The sequence below is a fragment of the Balaenoptera ricei genome, chromosome 1 (assembly GCF_028023285.1).
Source record: "Balaenoptera ricei isolate mBalRic1 chromosome 1, mBalRic1.hap2, whole genome shotgun sequence".
In the NCBI taxonomy this organism is placed as follows: Eukaryota; Metazoa; Chordata; class Mammalia; order Artiodactyla; family Balaenopteridae; genus Balaenoptera; species Balaenoptera ricei.
Window position 1 is genome coordinate 56,153,721 of NC_082639.1, and position 20,704 is coordinate 56,174,424.

Consider the following 20,704-nt stretch of genomic DNA (forward strand, 5'->3'; position numbering starts at 1 on the left):
CGGGCCGGGTGGACCTCCGAGCCCCCGACGGCTGCCCCCGCCAGGGGCGGGCGCTCGGGCGTTCGCCAGAATCGCAGCGTGGGGGCGAGGAGGGCGGGGAGGTGTAGCGTGGCGCTTACTCCGCCTTCGAGCCGCCCCGCGGCGGGGCGGAGGCGAGGGGTTGTCTCAAAAGTCTCTCCTTCCCCTGCAGGGGCCGCGGCAAGTCCCCGCGCGAGCCCAGGGTGTCAGAGGCTGAGGCAGAAGAAGCAAAGTTCCCGGGGCTTCTCCGAGGCCGCTGTCCGGGTTGCCAGTTCGGCCTCCCCCTCCTCGCCAAGGCAATGGCTTCCAAACTCCTGCGCGCGGTCATCCTTGGGCCGCCCGGCTCGGGCAAGGGCACCGTGTGCCAGAGGATCGCCGAGAACTTTGGCCTCCAGCATCTCTCCAGCGGCCACTTCTTGCGGGAGAACATCAAGGCCAACACGGGTGAGGACGTGCGGAGGCGAGGGGCGGGGTGAGCCGACGCGGGATCGGGTGATGCCGGGAGGCGAAGGGCCGGCGAGGGGCCGGGTCTCTTCGGTCCCCTGGCGCCCTTCCCCCGCCCACATGTGGTAGTGCAGGCTCCTACGTGCCGGGGCGCATGCAGCCGGTGGCCCGCGGCCGTGCGGCTTAACCGCGCCAGGGAGGAGGCCGAGGCTCGTTGGGAGGAGAGTGGGAGGTGCACGCGGCCCCTCTCTCCGCGCGGGCTGCTCTTGCCGTGGCGAGAAGCCGGTTACCACCCAGCTGAGGAGCGAGATCCAGGCAGCTGAAAGCCCCGAGCTTCCCTCTCGCCCGGCTTCCTTAAGGCCAAGCCATCCCCGTCCCTCGGCCACCTCCTACCCCGTCCACCGCGTCCCTGGTGACCCGCAGCGTCCCCTCCTCTCGCCCGAGCCCCCCGGGCCGAGCGCCGCCCACCTGTGGGAGTCGGGCGGGGCCGCGCGCTGGGGAACCTGTGGCGCCGCGGGGCTCGCAGCCGCGCGCTGCTCCAGCCCCTCTGCGCCGCCTGGGACCTCTGGGCAGAGCCCTGGGTGGCTTTGAAAGGCCTGTCTGTTCCCTGCCGCCTTCTAAGGTAAACTCTCACCACTAACTCCCCCCTCCTCTCCAAGCCGGGGCCTGGCCGTTAGGAGACAAGGAGGAGACTCGTTCTGATAAATTACATTTTTGAATCCAGCTTCCCTGGAAATGGCTTCTTGAGAATGCCTCCTTTGGCTTGCGTGGTGAATTGGGGGCTATAGATCGCCTGCTCTCTTAGCCTTTCAGTACGGCCCTTCTCCCCTCTCCTCCCACCCCACGTTCACACCAGTTCATAATGAATTGGTGTTCAAAGGCGAGAGGTAGCTGTGGTGCTGCTGCGAGGTATATACATGGCCCTTCTGGGATGCAGATGCTCACAATTAGCAACTCCTTTTTGAAAACTTGTTATTGCAAACGGGGTGCTACACTGTGGCTTCTGTTCTCATCAGTGGCCTGGGTGGTTATGGCCTATTATGGGCTAATTATCCAGGGATCTTCATTACAGAAGCACAGATTAGTTTGGCGAGGTAGGTGGAGGACGGTGCTGGAAAACAGAAAGCCTGAAAGCGGGGAATTAAGATGTATCTCAAAGGCGGAGTTTTGTTCATTATCTCTTAAGCAGGTTGTAAAAGCAAGCTTTTATTTTGATCTTCAAGAATCCTGTCACCCTCCCTCAACATACACAAGGCCGAGTTCTGTGTACCAGATTGCACCTGGAATTTTCTCTTGTGGGTATTGTTACCACGATTGGGTCTATTTTAATTTTAATACCACATTCAAATGCATTTTATTCCTTCCGTGTTTGGAATGCAGTTTGGGTAGGGGGGGAGAACTGTGTGAGAGGGAAGGCTGGCTCTCTACCCAAGGGTTTTGTGGTCAGGTGGGGCTTCTCCTGGTAGGCATAATGAGGGGAGGAAACTGCTGGGTGGGAGCCCATTTTTCTGCATTCTCTATAGCAACTGACTTGGTAACTTGTTTCTTCTGGCATGAAGGGCTTCACACCATCCATCCTGGTTCTGGATTAGTGGCTCTTTCCATTTTTAAAGAGAATATGATGGGAAATAGTTTATTTCTGCACTTTTTTAGGGGTTTTGAAAACTTTCCACTTGCTGTTTTCCCTTATTTTGTTCATTTTAACTTTCCTTTGTTCTGAATTTTAGTTTCCATTCTCTTTCAAATGCTTTCATATCCCTCCCAGTGTTTCTCCCTGGAGTAAGAAGTGACTCTGCAATGTTTAAATTATCTTTTTCTGTTGGGAAGCAAGTAGTTTATGCATGAACAATTAAAAAGCTTTATCAGGGAAAGAAGAAGAAGAGGAGGAATAAAGGACAGTGATTCGTTTTGAAAGTGGCCTGTTTCTAGTGGACTTGGAGGATGTTCTCAGATTATTTTTTCTCTCTCAGAAGGTCTAAGAGTCTTACCGGCTCATTGCCTGGTAAATAAGAAAACATTCCACAGCATTTATTTTTCTGTTAGCGGCTGTTTGCTTTTCCCTAATTTCCTGGTAGAGAAGCACAAGGATCCCTCTGTAGGTACCCCTTTATAGCTGAAGGTTTGAAGGAGATGATGAAGTGCAGCAAAACCCCAGGAAATAAAACCTTGGTAGGAATTTGAGTTGGAAAGTAGCTCAGGCCATCTGCTGCAGCCTGGATTGGGGCATACTCCTGTCCGGGTGGTTTTCCTGCAGCCGCTCCCAGGTGGCTCCTCCAGGGAAGGGCTGGCTACTCATTGCTTTTGGGCAGTCTTCCCTCACCTGCCCTGGCAGAATTCGTCTCTTTCCTCTGCACATAGCTTGTGGGTTCTGTTGCCGCCGTCACACACAGTTATGATGCAGTGCAGCAAATGTCTTCTGATTTATCCAGTAGAGACTTACTGAGTACCTGCTATCTATCAATGTTCTAGGTGCTGGGGGCTAGAGTGATATTTTTTCTACCTTCACCATGTTCCAGTTTCTGCTGAGAGACTTAAAGGACAGGGATCTGACAACTTGCCTAATGCATAAAAGGAGTTCAACAAGTCTGATGAAGGCATGGGTCACGGATTCTATCTACATTTTTTCCAGAAAAAGTCAAACAGCCTCTAGCGATCAAGTCCATTCTGCTTAATTAGCTCTATGATTTATGGTAAAAGTTTGTATTTACTGTGTATCTGAGATTAGCCTCATGATAGATGCCACCCATTGGCTCTGCCTAGTCTGCCTGGAGCAGTGCAGGCCGAGACTTATCAAATACCTTATTGGAAGACCCACCCCCAAGTCTTTGGCTCACATTGTCTTTAGCAAGTGAGTGAGTAAACAGATGGGAGAGTTCTCTTAGGTTGCCAGAAGCGGGGTCCTACACTCTGTCATAAAGAATATGAGCTTTCCTTGGGGCCTCCCTGGTGGCGCAGTGGTTAAGAATCCGCCTGCCAATGCAGGGGACACGGGTTTGAGCCCTGGTCCAGGAAGATCCCACGTGCCGCAGAGCAGCTAAACCTGTGCACCGCAACTACTGAGCGCGCATGCCACAGCTACTGAAGTTCGTGCGCCTAGAGCTGGTGCTTCTCAACAAGAGAAGCCACCGCAGTGAGAAGCCCGCGCACCGCAACAGAGAGTAGCCCCCGCTCACTGCAACGAGAGAAAGCCCGCACAGCAACGAAGACCCAACGCAGCCAAAAATAAATAAAATAAATTTATTAAAAAAAAAAAAAGAATACTAGCTTTTCTCTATGTGTGTGTGCGTGTGTTGTTTGCATACATATGCATGAGCCTGTGTGTGCACGCGAGTGCATGCGCACACACAGGAACACACACAGAGCTGGCACTCAGTAGTGAGTTCCATTAAAACTTATATTTAGCGGTAGCTTCTTTTGTTGAGTGATGGGTGACTGAAACTTCCCTCTGAAGGGTATGAGAATCCTGTTTTAAGGGTTCTACTAGATCTGCTATCTCAAGTGCAGGAAAATTGGAAAGTTTCCATTTGGAAGCATCCTGGACTTGAGAGAAAAGATGTTCAAGAACAAACCTGTTTCTGCTCTTAATATTAACTGCAGCTCTTGCTGAGGTTTGCAGATGGGACTGGCATTTCAAAATAGTCAGTGGGCTGAGCCTCTCCTCTGAAAAGATGACCTAGTTCAGAGGGCTTAAGCTTTTTTTTGTTTTTTGTTTTTTTATGCTCATTAAGTATAAATGTGTGTCTTTTCTTATGTAAGAATGAAAACTTCTGATAATTGGAGAAGTATTAAAGAGACTAATGTTCAACAGTGTATCTAAAACAACTTTAAATAGTTCACCTTTTTGTAGGTCATACAAAGTCTTGGCTTATTCTGCAATATTTGGAGTATGGTATGTTCCATTTTTTTTTTTCCCTAGCTTGGTGAGACTCAGGATGTAGCCCAGGTCAAGGGTCTGACCAGCTTGGACGCGTCTCTCCAGTCTACAGGTCCACTTCCACATCCCCCTATTTTTTCTGGTTTCTTTGTCTGAGGGTTTTCACGTGTACTTCGGGAGAACTATTTGACTTGAATAAGGTGTCCCATGACTGACTGACTTTGTCACATGCACAGCTGAATCTGAGCATCCTTCCGGTGTGGTCATTTTTTTAAAGTAGCTTTTTCCGATCAAAGTCACGCCTTGTAGAAAATTCGGAAAATGTGAAGCTGTGGAAGAAACTGAAAAGGCAAGTGAAAATTACCCACAATTCCACCCCAACACTTGGAAATTCCAACAGAAGTTATTTTACTTTTTTTCTTTTCTGTGTATTTGCCCCGCTACCCCCAACAAACTTGGTGTTCCATTAGTTGATAACCGTTCCCCCTCCCACTTAGATATGTATTGTAAGCATTTTCCTGTGTTCTTAAAGCTTCTTCAAAAACATTTAAAATTTCTGTATTATAGTCCGTTCAGATATTCTTTTGAGTATCTTTTGAGTACTCAGATATCCCTTTGTTCTTTTTTTTTTTCTTTTTTTGTCTGCGTCGGGTCTTCGTTGCTGCATGCAGGCTTTCTTCTAGTTGCAACGAGCAGGGGCTACTCTTCGTTGCAGTGCGCGGGCTTCTCATTGTCGTGGCTTCTCTTGTTGCAGATCACGGGCTCTAGGCACGCGGGCTTCCGTAGTTGTGGCTCGTAGCCTCAGTAGTTGTGGCTCACGGGCTCTAGAGCACAGGCTCAGAAATTGTGGCGCACGGGCTTAGTTGCTCTGCGGCATGTAGGATCTTCCCAGACCAGGGCTCGAACTTGTGTCCCCTGCATTGGCAGGCGGATTCTTAACCCCTGCACCCCTAGGGAAGTCCCTTCCTTTGTTCTTAGAGGTGAGAGTCCACAGCAAGTTGAGGGGATGCGGGCATTGAGGAGACAGGAGATAGCACATACGGAATAAGCAGCATAGTATTTGATGAAGGTGCCTGTTATGAAGGATGTGAAAGGGTGATGAGTTAGTGATGAGGCTAAGGTGATTATCCTAGGTTGTGTGGTTAGGGAATGCCTCTCTGGGAGGTGAGTAACCACAGGATGAACATATAATGATCCAGGAGCAGAGTGTTCCAGGGAGAAGGGACAGCAAGTGCGAAGGCCCTAAGGTGAGACTAGCATAGCTTGTTTGAGGAACAGAAAGGCAGGGAATGTGATTGGTGCCTGGTGAGCAAGGGGGATGTCGAAGGAAGTCAGGTGGAGCCTTGAGGGTCCTGGGAAAGATTGGACTTCAAAGGCACTGGAAAGCTATTGAAGGGTTTTATAGGACAGCAGCACGAGCGGATTCACCTTCTAAAGGTTGACTTGGGATTCTGTGTGAGGTGCCAAGAGTGGTACCAGGGACACCAGGTGGATGAAGAGAGTGGACCGTGGCTTGGACTGGGCGGTGGCGGTGGTGGTGCTGAGAAATGAAGGGCTTTAGGGTGTGTATGAAGGCAGGGCTGACTGGACGGCATGAGTTGGCTCTGAGGGGTGATGGAGGCAAAGCAGTGCACAGTGAGTCCTAGGATTTTGGCCTGAGCCTCTGTGTCATATGTACCTTAGGGTTGAACTAGAGTCTGTCTAACCAGTGTGGTACGGAACATTTGGGTTATTTGCTGTTTAGTAATGCTCTTATGAACATCATTGTATGTAAACCATTGAGCAGATATCCTTTCCTTGGGATAGGTTACTAGGAATAAAATGACTGGATCAGAATAGTTTTTTTAAAAAAATATTTTATTTGTTTAGTTTCACTGGGTCCTAGGTGCGGCAGTTGCGGCTTGCAGGCTCCTTAGTTGCAGCTCGCCAGCCTCTTAGTTGTGTCATACAAATTTTTAGTTGTGGCATGCATGTTGGATCTAGTTCCCTGACCAGGGATCGAACCCAGGCTCCTGCATTCGAAGTGCAGAGTCTTAACCACTGTGCCACCAGGGAAGTCCCCAGAATAGTTTTTAAACCATAGGGTAATGAGAGTTTTTTTTTTTTTTATCGTGGACTATTTTTAAAGTCTTTATTGAATTTGTTACAATATTGCTTCTGTTTTATGTTTTGGTTTTTTGGCCCCAGGCATGTGGGAACTTAGCTCCCTGACCAGGGATCAAACCTGCACCCCCTGCATTGGAAGGCGAAATCTTAACCACTGGATTGCCAGGGAAGGTCCCACAAGAGTTTTAAACTTAGCTTACAAACATCCAGACAAGGTCTTGGTGTAAAGGTATCTAATAGGTGCTACTGTATTCATGTAATTTTTGGCTTACTAAATATTTTATTAAGTACAGATATAGATACACATACATTTGTACCTTTGGGTTTTTTTTTTCGGCCATGCCGCATGGCTTGTGACATCTTAGTTCCCCAACCAGGGATTGAACCCCGGGCTCTCAGCAGTGAAAGCGTGGAGCCCTAACCACCGGACCACCAGGGAATCCTCTGTACCTATGTATTTAAACTCTTTCCTTGTTTTTCTGATTATAGAAATAGTTTGTATTAAGTTATCAAAGGTTTAGAAATCCAAGAAAGATAAGGAAGCAAAAAACTTGTAATCGCACTAACTGGGAGGAAAAAATACTGTTAATACTTTTTATATGCAGTATATCTTCCAGACTGTTTTTCAAGAATATATTATGTATTACTGTTTTAAAAATTGCTTGTTTTATTTCACAATGTATCATTTAATATTTTACAGTGTCATTACAGTCTGTTCTTTAATGTGAGTTTAATGCTTTGTACTATTTCAATATAATTTTTATTCCACTCTTGATTTTGTGAAAAGGTAATACATGCAGATGGTAGAATTTTCAAATACACTAGGAGTGGAGTGGAAGATCTCTCTCCCATCCTGCCCTCTGGTTCCCCAGTTCTGTCCTCAGGGATACCTACTTTTTTACTTTTCTTGGATGTTCATCCAAAGAATTTGTGTATACATATATCTCATGTATGTATAGTGGTGTCTCTTTTAAAAAAAATGTACACATATATACTTTGTTTTGCCTTCTTTTTTTAAAACTTAGCAGTATAGCTTCGACATTGGTTTCTACTAGCACTTATCAACCTACCACATTCTTTAAAGAATAAGGCTGGATACATACTCTTATTGTACAACTGTACCATTGTTTCTTTTTTTTTTAAAATTAATTAATTTTATTTATTGATTTTTGGCTGCACTGGGTCTTCGTTGCTGCGTGGGCTTTCTCTTGTTGCGGCGAGCAGGGGCTACTCTTCGTTGTGGTGCGCAGGCCTCTCATTGCAGTGGCTTCTCTTGTTGCGGAGCACAGGCTCTAGGCCCGTGGGCTTCAGTAGTTGTGGCTCGCGGGCTCTAGAGCGCAGGCTCAGTAGTTGTGGCACATGGGCTTAGTTGCTCTGCGGCATGTGGGATCTTCCCGGACCAGGGCTTGAACCCATGTCCCCTGCACTGGCAGGTGGATTCTTAACCACTGCACCACCAGGGAAGCCCCATTGTTTCTTTAACCAACCATTCTCAGGTGTTTTGGTCTCAGGACCTTTTAACACATATAAAAATCACTGAGAACCCCAAAGAGCCTTTTTTTATACAGGTTCTCCCTGTAGATACTAACTGTATTAGAAATTAAAACTGAGAAAATTTAAAAATATTTGCTAATTCATTAAAGCTAACAATAATAAACCCATTACGTGTTAACATATTTCTATAAAAACATAACTATTTTCCAGAACAAACGCCAATGAGAAAGAGTAGTTTTGTTACAAGTATTTACAAATCTCTTATGTTTGGCCTAATAGAAGAAAGCTAGATTCTCACATCTGGTTCTTCACTCAAGCGGTGTGCTGTTTTGTTTTGGTTAAAGTATTGGAAGAATATGTGTCTTCACCCAGATATGTAGTTAAAGGGGGAACTCGCAGACTCCTGGAAGGGTCTCATGGTCCCTCAGGGATCCTTGGACCATACTTTGAGAATGGCTGGTTTAACCAGTCCCCTGTTGATGGGAGGGTAGGTTATTTATAGTCTTTCAGTATACAAAGCATGCTGGGCTGAATGTCCTGTAAATATGTCTTTCAACAAATGTTTGAGTGCCAGGCAGTGTTGGCTTATGGAGCAGAAAGAGGTGAGACAAGGTCTATTCCCTGAAGGAGCTGCTAAGTTTATTGGGAGATGCAGTCAGGCAAACAAGCATGAAGTCGTGAAAGTGTGCAAGGTGTGCGTTTGTAGGTCCTGGGGACGTAGGGAAGAGGTGGTCTACCCGGCATTTAGGAGGAGGTAGGGTTCGGGAAGGCTTTTTAGAGCTGGAGGAGACTCCTGAGCTGTTCTGACAAATGAGCCCATCTGCAACGTGAGGAAAGGTGGTTGTTGCCACACAGAATTGGAACTTACCCTCTAGAGCTTGTTTGTGGTTCACAGGGATCTTTTGTGTGCTTTTGTGGCTTGATCACACCTTGTATAGTACCGTTTCAGACCTCATGCATCTCTTAGCTGTACATACTGTCAAAGGGAAGGGTTATTATACCTGCTCCAGATCACCTTTTCCAGTTTCCATTACTTGTGCTTACCTTTAAGGTACATACACATATGGTACCAGGAAACCTTTAATCTTCTGCTTCAGGCTTCCTGGCACTCACGGGATGGCAACTGATCATGAAACCTAGTAAACTGGGTACTAGACTATTAGCTATAAATCCACCCATTGCGAAGAGCACATAGAATTGCCTCTTTAACAGTCTACCAAGTAAATTGTTACATGGTATTATATTATGCTAGTCTGCTCAGTAGCACTCTGTGGTCCATGTTGTGAGAAGATTTAAGACTCAGAAATTGTTTTTCTTGTAAAGTTTTAGACAGTATGCTTTCACAATGGATCAGATAATATCAACTACGTATTGTCTTTTAGCAAACTGATAGATACACATTTTTATTCATATATATATATATTTTTTTTTTCTTTTTTTTATTATTGCTCCTCTAAAGCATTTAATATAACTTTCAACATATATATTCATATATTTTTAAAGCAGGTAGTAGAGGCTTTGGATTACTCTGCCTTTTTCCCTCCACCACTTGATATTTAGTTCAGGTTGGCCTTTAAGACATAGTACAAAAGGTCTCATTTGTAGAGCTTCCTGCAGTTCAGTTAGATGGCTGATGTTATATTTTAACAGTCTCACTTCCAAGTTCCAAGAGTTCTTGTACTGGTTAAACAACAGGTCCAGCAGCAAGCATCCCTTCCTTAGCCAGAAAGACTGATAGTATTGAAATAATGCAAAGTCAGTCCTGCTCATCAAATTCCCAAGAAGCTAGAAATCAACTATTTTCTGTACTAAAGCACTTTTTTTTTATTGACCAGCAACCTGTGACCCTGGCACTTTGTAATTCTTGTGACTGTAATTCTTTTGACTTGGTCATTGTAACTAACGTTTGCAGTGGATCAAGCGTGTGCTAGGCCCTGCAGTGGCTAATGTATGCACATTCTCTAGTCTACACACACATCTACAGGGCAGTTGAAATACATCATTTTACAAATAAAGAAATGGCCTCAGAGAGGTTGACTTACTTACCTTTGGTTAAACAGTTAGTTAAATAGAGAAGCTAGCATTCAAACTTGGGACCACATGGCTGGGATTAAACTTCCCATTATGTCGTGCTGCTATGCAGGTACTCCAGTAACTACTGAAAATCCAGTTCATGTCTTAGAAATGCCACACTGGGACAGGAATGGCAGGGAACCTTTGCAGCTTAGTTCTCCACAAGTCCACTGAGATTCAGCTTTAAGGGTGACCTAGAGATATGTGGTGTGTTGTTGTTATCATTCTGTCCTTAAAACATTAAAAAAAAAAAAAACCTAAAAAAGGACCGACTTCCTCCTTTCTCCTAAATAAAGGGCCAGAAAAGGTCTGCAATAGAAACCATGTGTAATTGTGAGGAGGCAGAAATTGCTTCTCATCAAAATGGTAAGACTTCTGGAATAGTACCTGTACTTGTTTTTTTATTAGTTGTTTGACAAATGTTTCTATGCCTGCGTTAGGTGGGGGGAGGCATTCACAAGTGCCCTTGGAGCATTTATGGTTTAAGATTCAAGTTCTCGGTTCCACGTTACAGTCCTGTGAGTCATGGTGGGGTGTATGTGGGTGAAGTGCTGGTCACGGACACGGTCGGGGAGGGCGTTATGCAGAGGTACCTTTCTCCCATAATGCCTTTCACACTTCCATTAATCTCTCAGTCTATTTTCAGTCCCATCACTTCCATGAAGCTTTTCCACAGCTGTTGCAGCTACATGTCATTTTCTAATCTGGAATTTCTCTCATACCCATCTGTACCTCTAACATGGCATTTATTAATACCTCCCTGTAAGATGATCTATTTCATAACTTCAGTTACAATCTTTCACCATCTGAATAGTAAGTTCATTAGCGTCAGTTCAGCTCAACAGATGTTTTGATAGCCTATTAGGGCAGGAGGGACAAACAAAGGAAAAATAATCAAGATAACTTTGTACACCTTATGCCTTATAAGTACTATGAAGAAAATGTAATAGTACAATGACAGAGTGACTGGGAAGACCACTTGGGAATGTGAAGTCGGAGGAGGGCTCTCTGAGGAGATGATGTATAATCTGAGCTCTCAACATGCGTGTGGAAGCCAGGTGTATGTAGACTTGGTCAGAGGGAAGATCATGTGACAAGACTGTAATATAGGAGTGAGCTTTCCATCAGTGGAGGGGAGAGGAGGCAGGTGTCTCCGGGGCACCATGAGCGTGGAGGAGATGGCAGAAAAGGAGGCTGGAAAGGTAGGCCTAGGACCTTGCAGGCTGGCCAGGAGTTTGGGCTTCATTATAACTGGATGAGAAGTGATGGGGTTTGTTGTTGTTGTTTTTTGTTATTTTTGTTTACTTTTTATATATAACAGCTTTACTGAGATATAACTTGCATATAGTAAAGTTTATCCTTTTAGAGTGCACAAAGCAGTGCTTTTCAGTATATTTTATAGAGTTGTGCAACCATCACCACTATCTAATTTCAGAACATTTTCATTACCCCGGAAAGAAACCCTGTACCCATTAGCAGTCATTCCCCATTCCCCCCTCCCTCCAGCCCCTGATAATCACTAATCTACTTTCAGTTTGTATGCATTTGCCTTTTTTGATGTTTCATATAAATGGACTCATACAATATGTGATTTTTTTGGAGCTGGCTTCTTTAACTGCATGTTTTCAAGATTCAACTATGTGGTAATATGATATGTATCAGTACTTCATTCCTTTTTATTGCCTGATAATACTCTATTGGATGGCTATACCACATTTTGTTTATTCTCTCATTTGTTGATGGACACTTGGGTTGTTTCCTGCTATGAACATTAGTATACACGTTTTTGTGTGGACATATGTTTTCATCTCCCTTGGGTGTATACCTAGCAGTGGAATTGCTAAGTCATGTGGTAACACTATGTTTAACATTTAGAGCAACTGCCAAACTATTTTCTAAAGCAGCTGCATCATTTCATATTCCCACCACCTATGAATGAGTTTTCCAATGTTTTCACATCCTCATCAGTGCTTGTTATTGTCTTTTTCTTTTTCCTTTTAGCCTCCCTAGTGGGTGTGAAGTGGTATCTCACTGTGGTTTTGATTTGCATTTCCTTAAGGACTAACGATGTTGAACATCTTTTCTTGTGCTTCTGACCATTTGTATGTCTTGTCTTCGTTGGAGAAATGTCTATTTAAATCCTGTGCCAGTTTTTAAGATTGGCTCATTTGTCCTTTATTGTTGAGTTCTTTATATATTTTGGTTATAAGTCCCTTATTAGATACATGATTTGCATATATTGTCTCCCATTCTGTGAATTGTCTTTATTTTTTTGTTTTTGTTTTTTTTGTTTTTTTGTCCGCGCCATGTGGCTTGTGGGATCTTAGTTCCCTGACCAGGGATCAAACCTGGGCCCTCTTCAGTGAAAGCACCGGGTTTTAACCACTGGACCGCCAGGGAATTCCCTGTGAATTGTCTTTTTACTTTCTTTTTTTTTAAAATAAATTTATTTATTTATATATTTATTTTTTGGCTGCATTGGGTCTTTGTTGCTGCGCGCGGGCTTTCTTAGTTGCGGCGAGCAGGGGCTACTCTTTGTTGCAGTGTGCAGACTTCTCATTGCGGTGGCTTCTTTTGTTGTGGAGCGTGGGCTTGAGGCACATGGGCTTCAGTAGTTGTGGCTCATGGGCTTAGTAGCTTTGCGGCATGTGGAATCTTCCGGGACTAGGGCTCGAACCTGTGTCCCCTGCATTGGCAGGCGATTCTTAACCACTGTGCCACCAGGGAAGTCCTACTTTCTTAATGGTGTCCTTGGAAGCATAAAAGTTTCGAATTTTGATGAAGTCCAGTTTATCTGTATTCTTTTCTTCTTTTGCTGCTTGTGATTTTGGTGTTGTGACTAAGATACCATTGCCTCATCTAAGGGGAAGCCACTGTTTTTAAATATGGAATTGACAGTCTGGTTCACATTTTTTTTTAATTAATTTTTATTGGAGTATAGTTGCTTTACATGATTCACATTTTTTAATAGATCACTCAGGCTGTTTGGAAACTGGACTGGATGGTTCTAGAATGAAACTTCCAAAGACAGGTAAGAGGTTGTTACAGTATCCACAGACATGGGTAGACTTTAAACTTCAGTAAGCACTTGTCTAATCAAGGTATTCTAATAGCATCCTGTTAGTAGGAATAAAAAATGGTCTCCACCTGTAAAAAATTCACAAGGTAGGGACTTCCCTGGTGGCGCAGTGGTTAAGAATCCACCTGCCAATGCAGGGGACATGGGTTCAAGCCCTGGTCTGTGAAGATCCCATGTGCTGCTGAGCAACCAAGCCCATGTGCCACAACTACTGAGCCTACGCTCTAGAGCCCATGAGCCACAACTACTGAGCACGCCTGCCACAACTACTGAAGCCCGCGTGCCTAGAGCCCATGCTCCACAACAAGAGAAGCCACCGCAATAAGAAGTCTGCACACTGCAACAAATAGTAGCCCCTGCTCGCCGCAACCAGAGAAAGCTGGCGTGCAGCAACGAAGACCCAATACAGCCAAAAATAAATAGATAGATAAATTTATTAAAAAAAAAAAAGAAATTCACAAGGTAAAACATATAGCCAATTAATTGTTTTATCAGGCAGATTTTACTGAATACTGTATAAAAAGAATGAAAATTCTATTATAAGAACAGTGAGGAGAGTTCATTTTTGTATCTCCAGTGTCTTAACATACAGTCAATGCGTAATAGTTGTTTTGTTACGCTTCTGGATGACAGAGTAACTGAAAGCTGTGACATTAGAGCTGGGCCTTGATAGATAGGTAAGGTACTGGCAGTTGGAAAAATGGGAGCAGGTTGTTTTTGATGGAAAGATCATGTCTGGGAATAGGTGATTAAAATTAAGGGTATTTTGGTTGAAACCTAGAGTTGCGGAATTATAGGCAATGAGGCTGGAAATGTCCCTGGGGGCTTATATGTAATTCCAGGTTGAGTTTGTAACTAGGAAGACTGTGGGGAGTCAGTGCCTTCCTCAAACTCCTTTAGTGGTTTGATTGCTTTTCATAGCAAAGTATGGGGTCGACTGTGATGGAGAGGAAGTGGAGCACAGCTAAGGTAGTGTCACAACTGTTAGATCAGGTATACGGTAAAAGTAATGGAAAGAAGCGTTTGGGAGAAGTTGAGGTGGTGATGGCAGTACCTGATGTGACTGTGTATGGGAATGGTGGGCAAGGGCAGATCCAACTGCAGCCCTTTGAAGTGCAAAATTTCAACGACTGTGGAGAAAAGTGGTCTCATTTAACAGAAGGAGGGCAGTCCATACCTGTGGGAAGTTCCAGTTGGAAGTACCCATGTAGGTTTGGCATAGCAAGTAGTTGGCACGGAGATTGGCTCCATGGCGTAGAGGAAATATAGTTGGGCTTTGGGGTCATGCATACCTCGGGCTCGACCTCTATTAATTGTGTTGTCCTTCTGTTTTCCTTTGAATTTTCTTGGCGTTTCCATTCTTGTCCAAACAAAAATACTTACATTAAAGTTACGTGTGTGCCTCTTTTGGAAGACTCCCTTAACGTAAAATTGCTTTTTAAAAGTTGTGTCATCATTAAAAGGGACAGTTTTCTAACTTTACCTATTTGTCTGATTGGATAGATTTTCTCAAGGTCTTTTAATATACAGGTAGCTGACAAATCTGATTCAACTTTTGCTTTGCTTGGTTTTCCTAAATTCTAACACAACTGCTTCTGTATTTTTTCTCCTACATGACCCCTGTAGATCTTGGTAAAAATAACCCATGTGATTTGCAGGAGAGCTATAAAATATTGATTGCATATATGACTATAGTTTCCCAGTTTTCTTAAATGGTGACTATAAATACCAACCCAGGACATAATTTAGTTTTTCCAAGAGGGAGACTGATTTTCAACTTGCATTACTTCAGTGGGCTTAGTTTTTTAAAAAAATCAAGGGTACAGCTTGGAATGGGATGAAAGTGCAAAACCTTTTCATTGAGCTCATAGTTTTGTTTCAGTTTTCTAGGGTTCTTAGGAACTAAACACTATGCATAACAATGACTGTATTAGTTTAATTATTTGTTCCATTTCTTAACATCTTAGAATTGGAAGGGATTTTAAGTCCTTCTGTCCAAGTGGCCATTCTGTGCTAGATCTCCTCTATAGAAGCTGACAGCCAACTTGCAGGCTCTTTCATTGCTGGACAGGTCTAATTGTTGGAAGATTTTTTTTCCTTATACTGAGATGAAAGCCAACTCCTTGAAACTGTCATCCATAAACTGTCATCCACTTATCCAGCTTCAGTCTTTTGTTGTCACATAAATTAAACCCACTAGCTCTTCAGATAATTGAAAATAGTTGCTAGGCACCACTTCCCTGACTTAAGTTGCCTTTTTTTCCCCCAAGAGAAACAGCCCTAGTTCCCCCAGCCATTCTTCCCATGATACCATTTCTAGGTTCTTTTGCAGCCTGATTTCACTATGACCCTTTTAATCTGCAGTGGCCACCCTTCCGAACAACTGGCTAAATGTGGCAGGATCATTGTAGCTATGTTACCGGAAAGCCAGGTTCACCTCTTGGTGGGTGTCAAGCCAAAACACACAACCAAGGTGAAGAATGGGAGATGGAAGGACTTATTACTTACAGCAAGTAATTTGGGATCTTTCCCAAAGCAGCGTCCCCAAACAGCAAAACTGGGGAAGTTTTAAGCTAAGGGGACATGCATATTCATGAAGGGGCTTGAGCAGAGGAAAATTCAGCTTAGAATTGGGGCAAAGGTCTAAGTCTTGGTTGATTGAAGCCTAGTGGGTCAACATCATCATCCTGTCCTCCACCTGGGTGGGGGCTTTAGTTCCTGCAGAACTCAAATATGTATATTGTGCTGTGTATCCCTTGAGGAGGAAATAGGACTCTGCTTTATCACTGGACTATTGTTTGACTGCCTTTTCTCTGTTCCTACATTCCTTTGTTCCCTTAAGATCATTGATGACTGAGACCTGTTCAAGGGCAAGCACTGTGGCCAGGCTTAGATCACAAAATGGCTTAGGCCAAAATGGGTTCTCTCATGTCAAGAAAGCCATTCCTAGTTCTTTTTCTCTGGGACCTTCTAACCTATCTGCTTACAGTTATAATAGATTTACTTATATATTCTACTCTAAATGAACATGTTATTTGGGAGTATTTCTGAACATTGTCCTGCAACGCACAGTGTAGTTCAAGTAGCCTTGTAAAGCTGACAGTATTTGAGGGTATGTACTAGGCTCATCTCAGACCTAAGTACAGACACCAGCTACTCCACACTACTCAACTCTATAGTCCTGTCCTTGAGTGAGGGTCCAGAGATCCTCTCTCTTCCTTGGCTCCTTCTGAAGGTTAGAATAGCTAAAAAATTAGGGACAAATTAGAAAGATTCCAGGACGAACTCCAGATGGAATTAATCACTTAGCCTAAAGATTGCAGGACACGGATCAGCGATGAACAACTCATGACTAAATTTACCCAGATTGTCATTAATTATAGTTTATTTGGATTGTTTTCCACATATTATTTTATGAAACCCAGGACTGTAGAGACTTAGGTTACTGAATGAGAGTTGGAGTGCCTGATGCACAGTGAGGCCAAATGAACAGAAAAGTCGGAGTTTGGAGCAGGCAAAGTTTTATTGCAGGGTCAAGCATGGAGAACGGGTGGCTTGTGCACAGAAACCCCTGAACTTCCTGATGGTTTTTGGGGAAAGGGTTTTATAGGCAAAATTTGGGGTGAGGGCTGCAGGATGTGTGACTTTCTTCTGATTGGTTGGTGGTGAGGTAACAGGGCGGTGCTCCAAGAATCTTGAGCTCAGCCTGAAGTTACCTTCCTCCACCTGGGTGGGGCCTTAGTTCTGCAGAAGAACTCAAAGATATTGTTATGTATATCCCTTGAGGAGGAACTTGGATCCTGCTTTAATCCCTGCACTGTAGTTTCTTGATTGTTCCTCCTTTGTTTCTTCATTCCCTATTGCTCTGATTAGTAGCTGTTTGAATCTGCCCTTTGGAACTCAGGGAAGGTTTAGAAGGCTGAAGCCTTTATCCTGCAAATAAGAAGTGGGGACCGGGAAAGGCTTTTGTGCCCAGGAGGGCCCCACAGGGTCCTGCTCAGTTTCACTTATGGTAAATATTTTAGCGATGCAAAGCTCTGAGAGGTAGTCTTTAAGAGTTTGGGCTCTGACCCACATAGCTGGGTTTGGAATCTGACTTGGCCACCCTACCTGTATGAACTTGGGTAAAGTAGCTAACCTAACCCTAAACTTTTTGTGTTTACTCATTTGTAAACGAGAGTAATGGTAGAGCTACCTCACAGGGTTTCCTTGTGCGTATTAAGTTAATATGAGTCGGCAGGGCGGAGGCTAGGATGAGATGAGCAAGGCACTCTCCTTGAGTAAAAAATTTAAAGGGGTGCCAAAAAATCAGTAAACAAGATAAGTAGTAGTGTAATGCAGTAAAATGAACAAATACCAACATTTTAAATAAAGACCAGATCCGACAGGACTGAGATTAGGGTGAGGTGAGTGAGAGTGAGTTGTGCGCAGGGTTGGATCCTCTTTAAAATTTTCATAGTTTTTCATCCTGGATTTTTTGCCTTAATTTGATATTTGAAAACACTGGATTAAAATATCTATCTTGGTTACTAGAGCTTGTTTTCTCTTGTACCCTCTCCAATTTTTTGCCCAAGGTGAGTGCCCTGGTTGCAGGCAAATGTGTGTTGATGTTTGTTTGTAGTTATTGCAGTGATGTTAGTTTTGTGGAGGAAATGCATTCTAAGAGCCTCCTGGAAGGATTACTTTCCCCAGCATAGATATTTCTGTTACGTTATCTCAGAGTGCCAGGCCAAATCTCGTAATCAAGGTCAGTTTTAGGTTTCCAAATGTCATGTTTCAAACACTGCTGAAGTTCACACTCCAGAGAATAAATGCATGCACTGAGCTTATGTCTAGAGGAATCCAGCCAAACCAAACAGCACTGCAACATTGATTCTCCTCGATGGTAGGGATTGTGAAAGATGAACACAGACGGTGGCTGAGCCGGAGCTGGAACTACGGTTAGTCGGCACGAGATGTTCTAAGTGACAGAAGGCAGGACCCCACTGGGGGTTGGGAAGTGGTGTTTCTAGAAGTTAAATTATGGTGGTAGAGTCTTTCTGTAATCTGGTTCTGCTCCAGTTTGCCTTTAGTTATACAGGCCTGATTCTTTTTTTTTTAATTAATTAATTTATTTTTGGCTGCATTGGGTCTTTGTTGCTGCGCAGGGGCTTTCTCTAGTTGCGGCGAGCGGGGGCTACTCTTTGTTGCGGTGCGCGGGCTTCTCATTGCGGTGGCTTCTCTTGTTGCAGAGCACAGGCTCTAGGCGCGTGGGCTTCAGTAGTTGTGGCACGCAGGCTCAGTAGTTGTGGCTCGTGGGCTCTAGAGTGCAGGCTCAGTAGTTGGGGCACATGGGCTTAGTTGCTCTGCGGCATGTGGGATCTTCCTGGACCAGGGCTGGAACCCTTGTCCCCTGCATTGGCAGGCGGATTCTTAACCACTGCACCACCAGGGAAGCCCCAGGCCTGATTATAAACATGTCCTGCAAATCTTTTTCATAGTTAGTGACCAGTGAAGGGCAAAAAAAAAGCTGCAGAATGTTTTAAAGCATTGTTCTTGACAGTCCAGATGTCACATAGGCAAGGCAAGGTTATCTGCTGGGCACCACCTTATTGCAGTAGTCTTTCCTTCTTTCCTTCCTTCTTCCCTTACCCTTATACAGATTTATCCAATGTTGCTTTTCGCACAAAGTAAGAGAAATAGTTGTTCTTAAAAGGTCACGTGAACTGGGTGTTGATGCTTTGCATAAAATACGTAAAGCTAAATAAACTAATAATCACCATAGCAGTTATCATTGGCTTTGATTAGGTTTAAATTTACCTGCAGGTTTTCTCATTTTGTTTTTATATACCAAAGAGTGGAATCCAGTTACATACTTGAGAAGTGGAATGAATTAAAACATAACTTCATTTTGTTGGCTGCTGCCAGACAGTTCTGCTTTGCTGTGTCGAGGTGGCTCTATTGCATGAATTTGATCATTTTTAGAGACTCCAGGTATCTTCTGGCTTAGCATTAAAAAAAAAAAAGGGATGAGAAATTCTTGTCTCAAAAGAGTGTATGTCACCTTCTTTGTACCAATTTTCAGAGAACAGCTGTGGCAGCTGCTGAGCTATATATGTCTGCTTTGTTTTCCCTCTTTCATTTGGTGGGTGGAGAAAGTGTGAAAGTTTTAAGTTGAGGCTAAAATTGTATATCTGGTGGAGCATTCAATTTCATGTATATGCATATCTAGCAGAAAATGTAGAGACCTGGGTGTATATTCTACACTCAAGTGTAGTGTAGAATTCAGCTTCATCGAGGGGCCAGCAAACTAGTGGCGCTTTCATTTACAAGGGAAACATCCTCAGTTATTGAGGAACTCCTTTTGGGATAGAGGCAACTAACTGTGGGCATACATTGTCCTAGCCTGAAAGCAATCCTTTGGTTTAATGGGCAGAGGTTTATGTTTCCTGTTGGGTAATTTACCAGCTCATCTTCAGATTAGTTAGTGAGGTAAGACTTCCAGAGTCAGAGAATGAAATCCAGTGCTTTCTTCTCTTCCTCCTCATTACTTCTGCTTCTGGGCCAGCTTGGACTGAGTTTTAAAGAGATTTGCAAACCACAAATCCTGGTCGTTAGTGTTGAGTCATTACGATGTGTGGCCTGGGAGTGACTGTGCTCAGGCATAGACGTGCTGTCATGGTGTGGGTGATGGGCGACCCTGGGGAACAGTCTGTGGCACTTGGCTGGTCCTCCAGCATTATCTGTTGAGTCAGGAAGACTCAGGTTCCCATCACCTGCTCGGTCAGTACACAGCATTTCACTCCACCATCTACGGTACTGGCCACTCTAATCACTCCTTTTTCAGATTTCACGCTTCCCTGGAATTCTTCACTTCTGCTTTTCAGTCTTAATGAGGGCTGCCGTTTTCTACATTCCTTACTCCTTGTTGGACATTAATCTTCTTCTTCCAAAGGACTCCTAATCTTAGGTGGTTGTGTTAAAGGTTTGGGGGTGATGAAGTTTAGAGTCTGGCATAAGCAACATCTTGACATGGCATATTATTATTATTTTTTGGCCACGCCACGCAGCTTGTGGGATTTTAGTTCCCCAGTCGACCAGGGATCGAACCCGGACCCCCCTGCAGTGGAAGCATGGAGTCTTAACCCCTGGACCGCCAGGGACGTCCTGACATGGCATATTAGACACCACTGTCTGAAAACCTGTCTGCCATTCCCTACACACCCCTTTAGCCCTGCCTGCCCCTCTCCTACCTTAGAGTTCAGTTTACCTTCCTGTTCTTTTCCCTTCTGGAAAATTTGCTCTTTTTCTGTCTACCAGCTTTCAATCATCCAAAACCTGTTGTTACTTTCTTATCCAGAGCAGTTTACCTTTTCAGCGTCTACCCCGCAGATAAATCCTAGCCCTACCTTTGCTGAGCCAAAAACTCATTAAATTGCTTTCCCTGAATGAAGTGTAGACATATGCTTTAAAACTTTAGTGTGCTTTTTAAATCTCATTAAATTTTAGAAAAAAGTTTCTTATGTCCCCTCAAGTACTTCTAAGAAAGAGAAGAGTATTATTAAGACTTAGTTTCCCAGGACTTCCCTGATGGCACAGTGGTTAAGAATCTGCCTGCCAATGCAGGGGACACGGGT

At 44.0% G+C, this 20,704-nt stretch overlaps 1 protein-coding gene across 5 annotated transcripts in view; it reads left to right on the top strand.

Annotated features, from left to right (window-relative positions):
• Positions 1 to 20,704, top strand: part of AK4 (adenylate kinase 4) — a 75,080-nt gene that overhangs the window by 447 nt on the left and 53,929 nt on the right. For all 5 annotated transcript variants that reach the window (XM_059924089.1, XM_059924082.1, XM_059924109.1 and 2 more), the window contains exon 2: positions 191 to 462. In XM_059924089.1, the coding sequence (XP_059780072.1) occupies positions 318 to 462 (145 nt within the window). In that variant the 5' untranslated portion in view covers positions 191 to 317. The remainder of the gene's footprint in view (positions 1 to 190; positions 463 to 20,704) is intronic.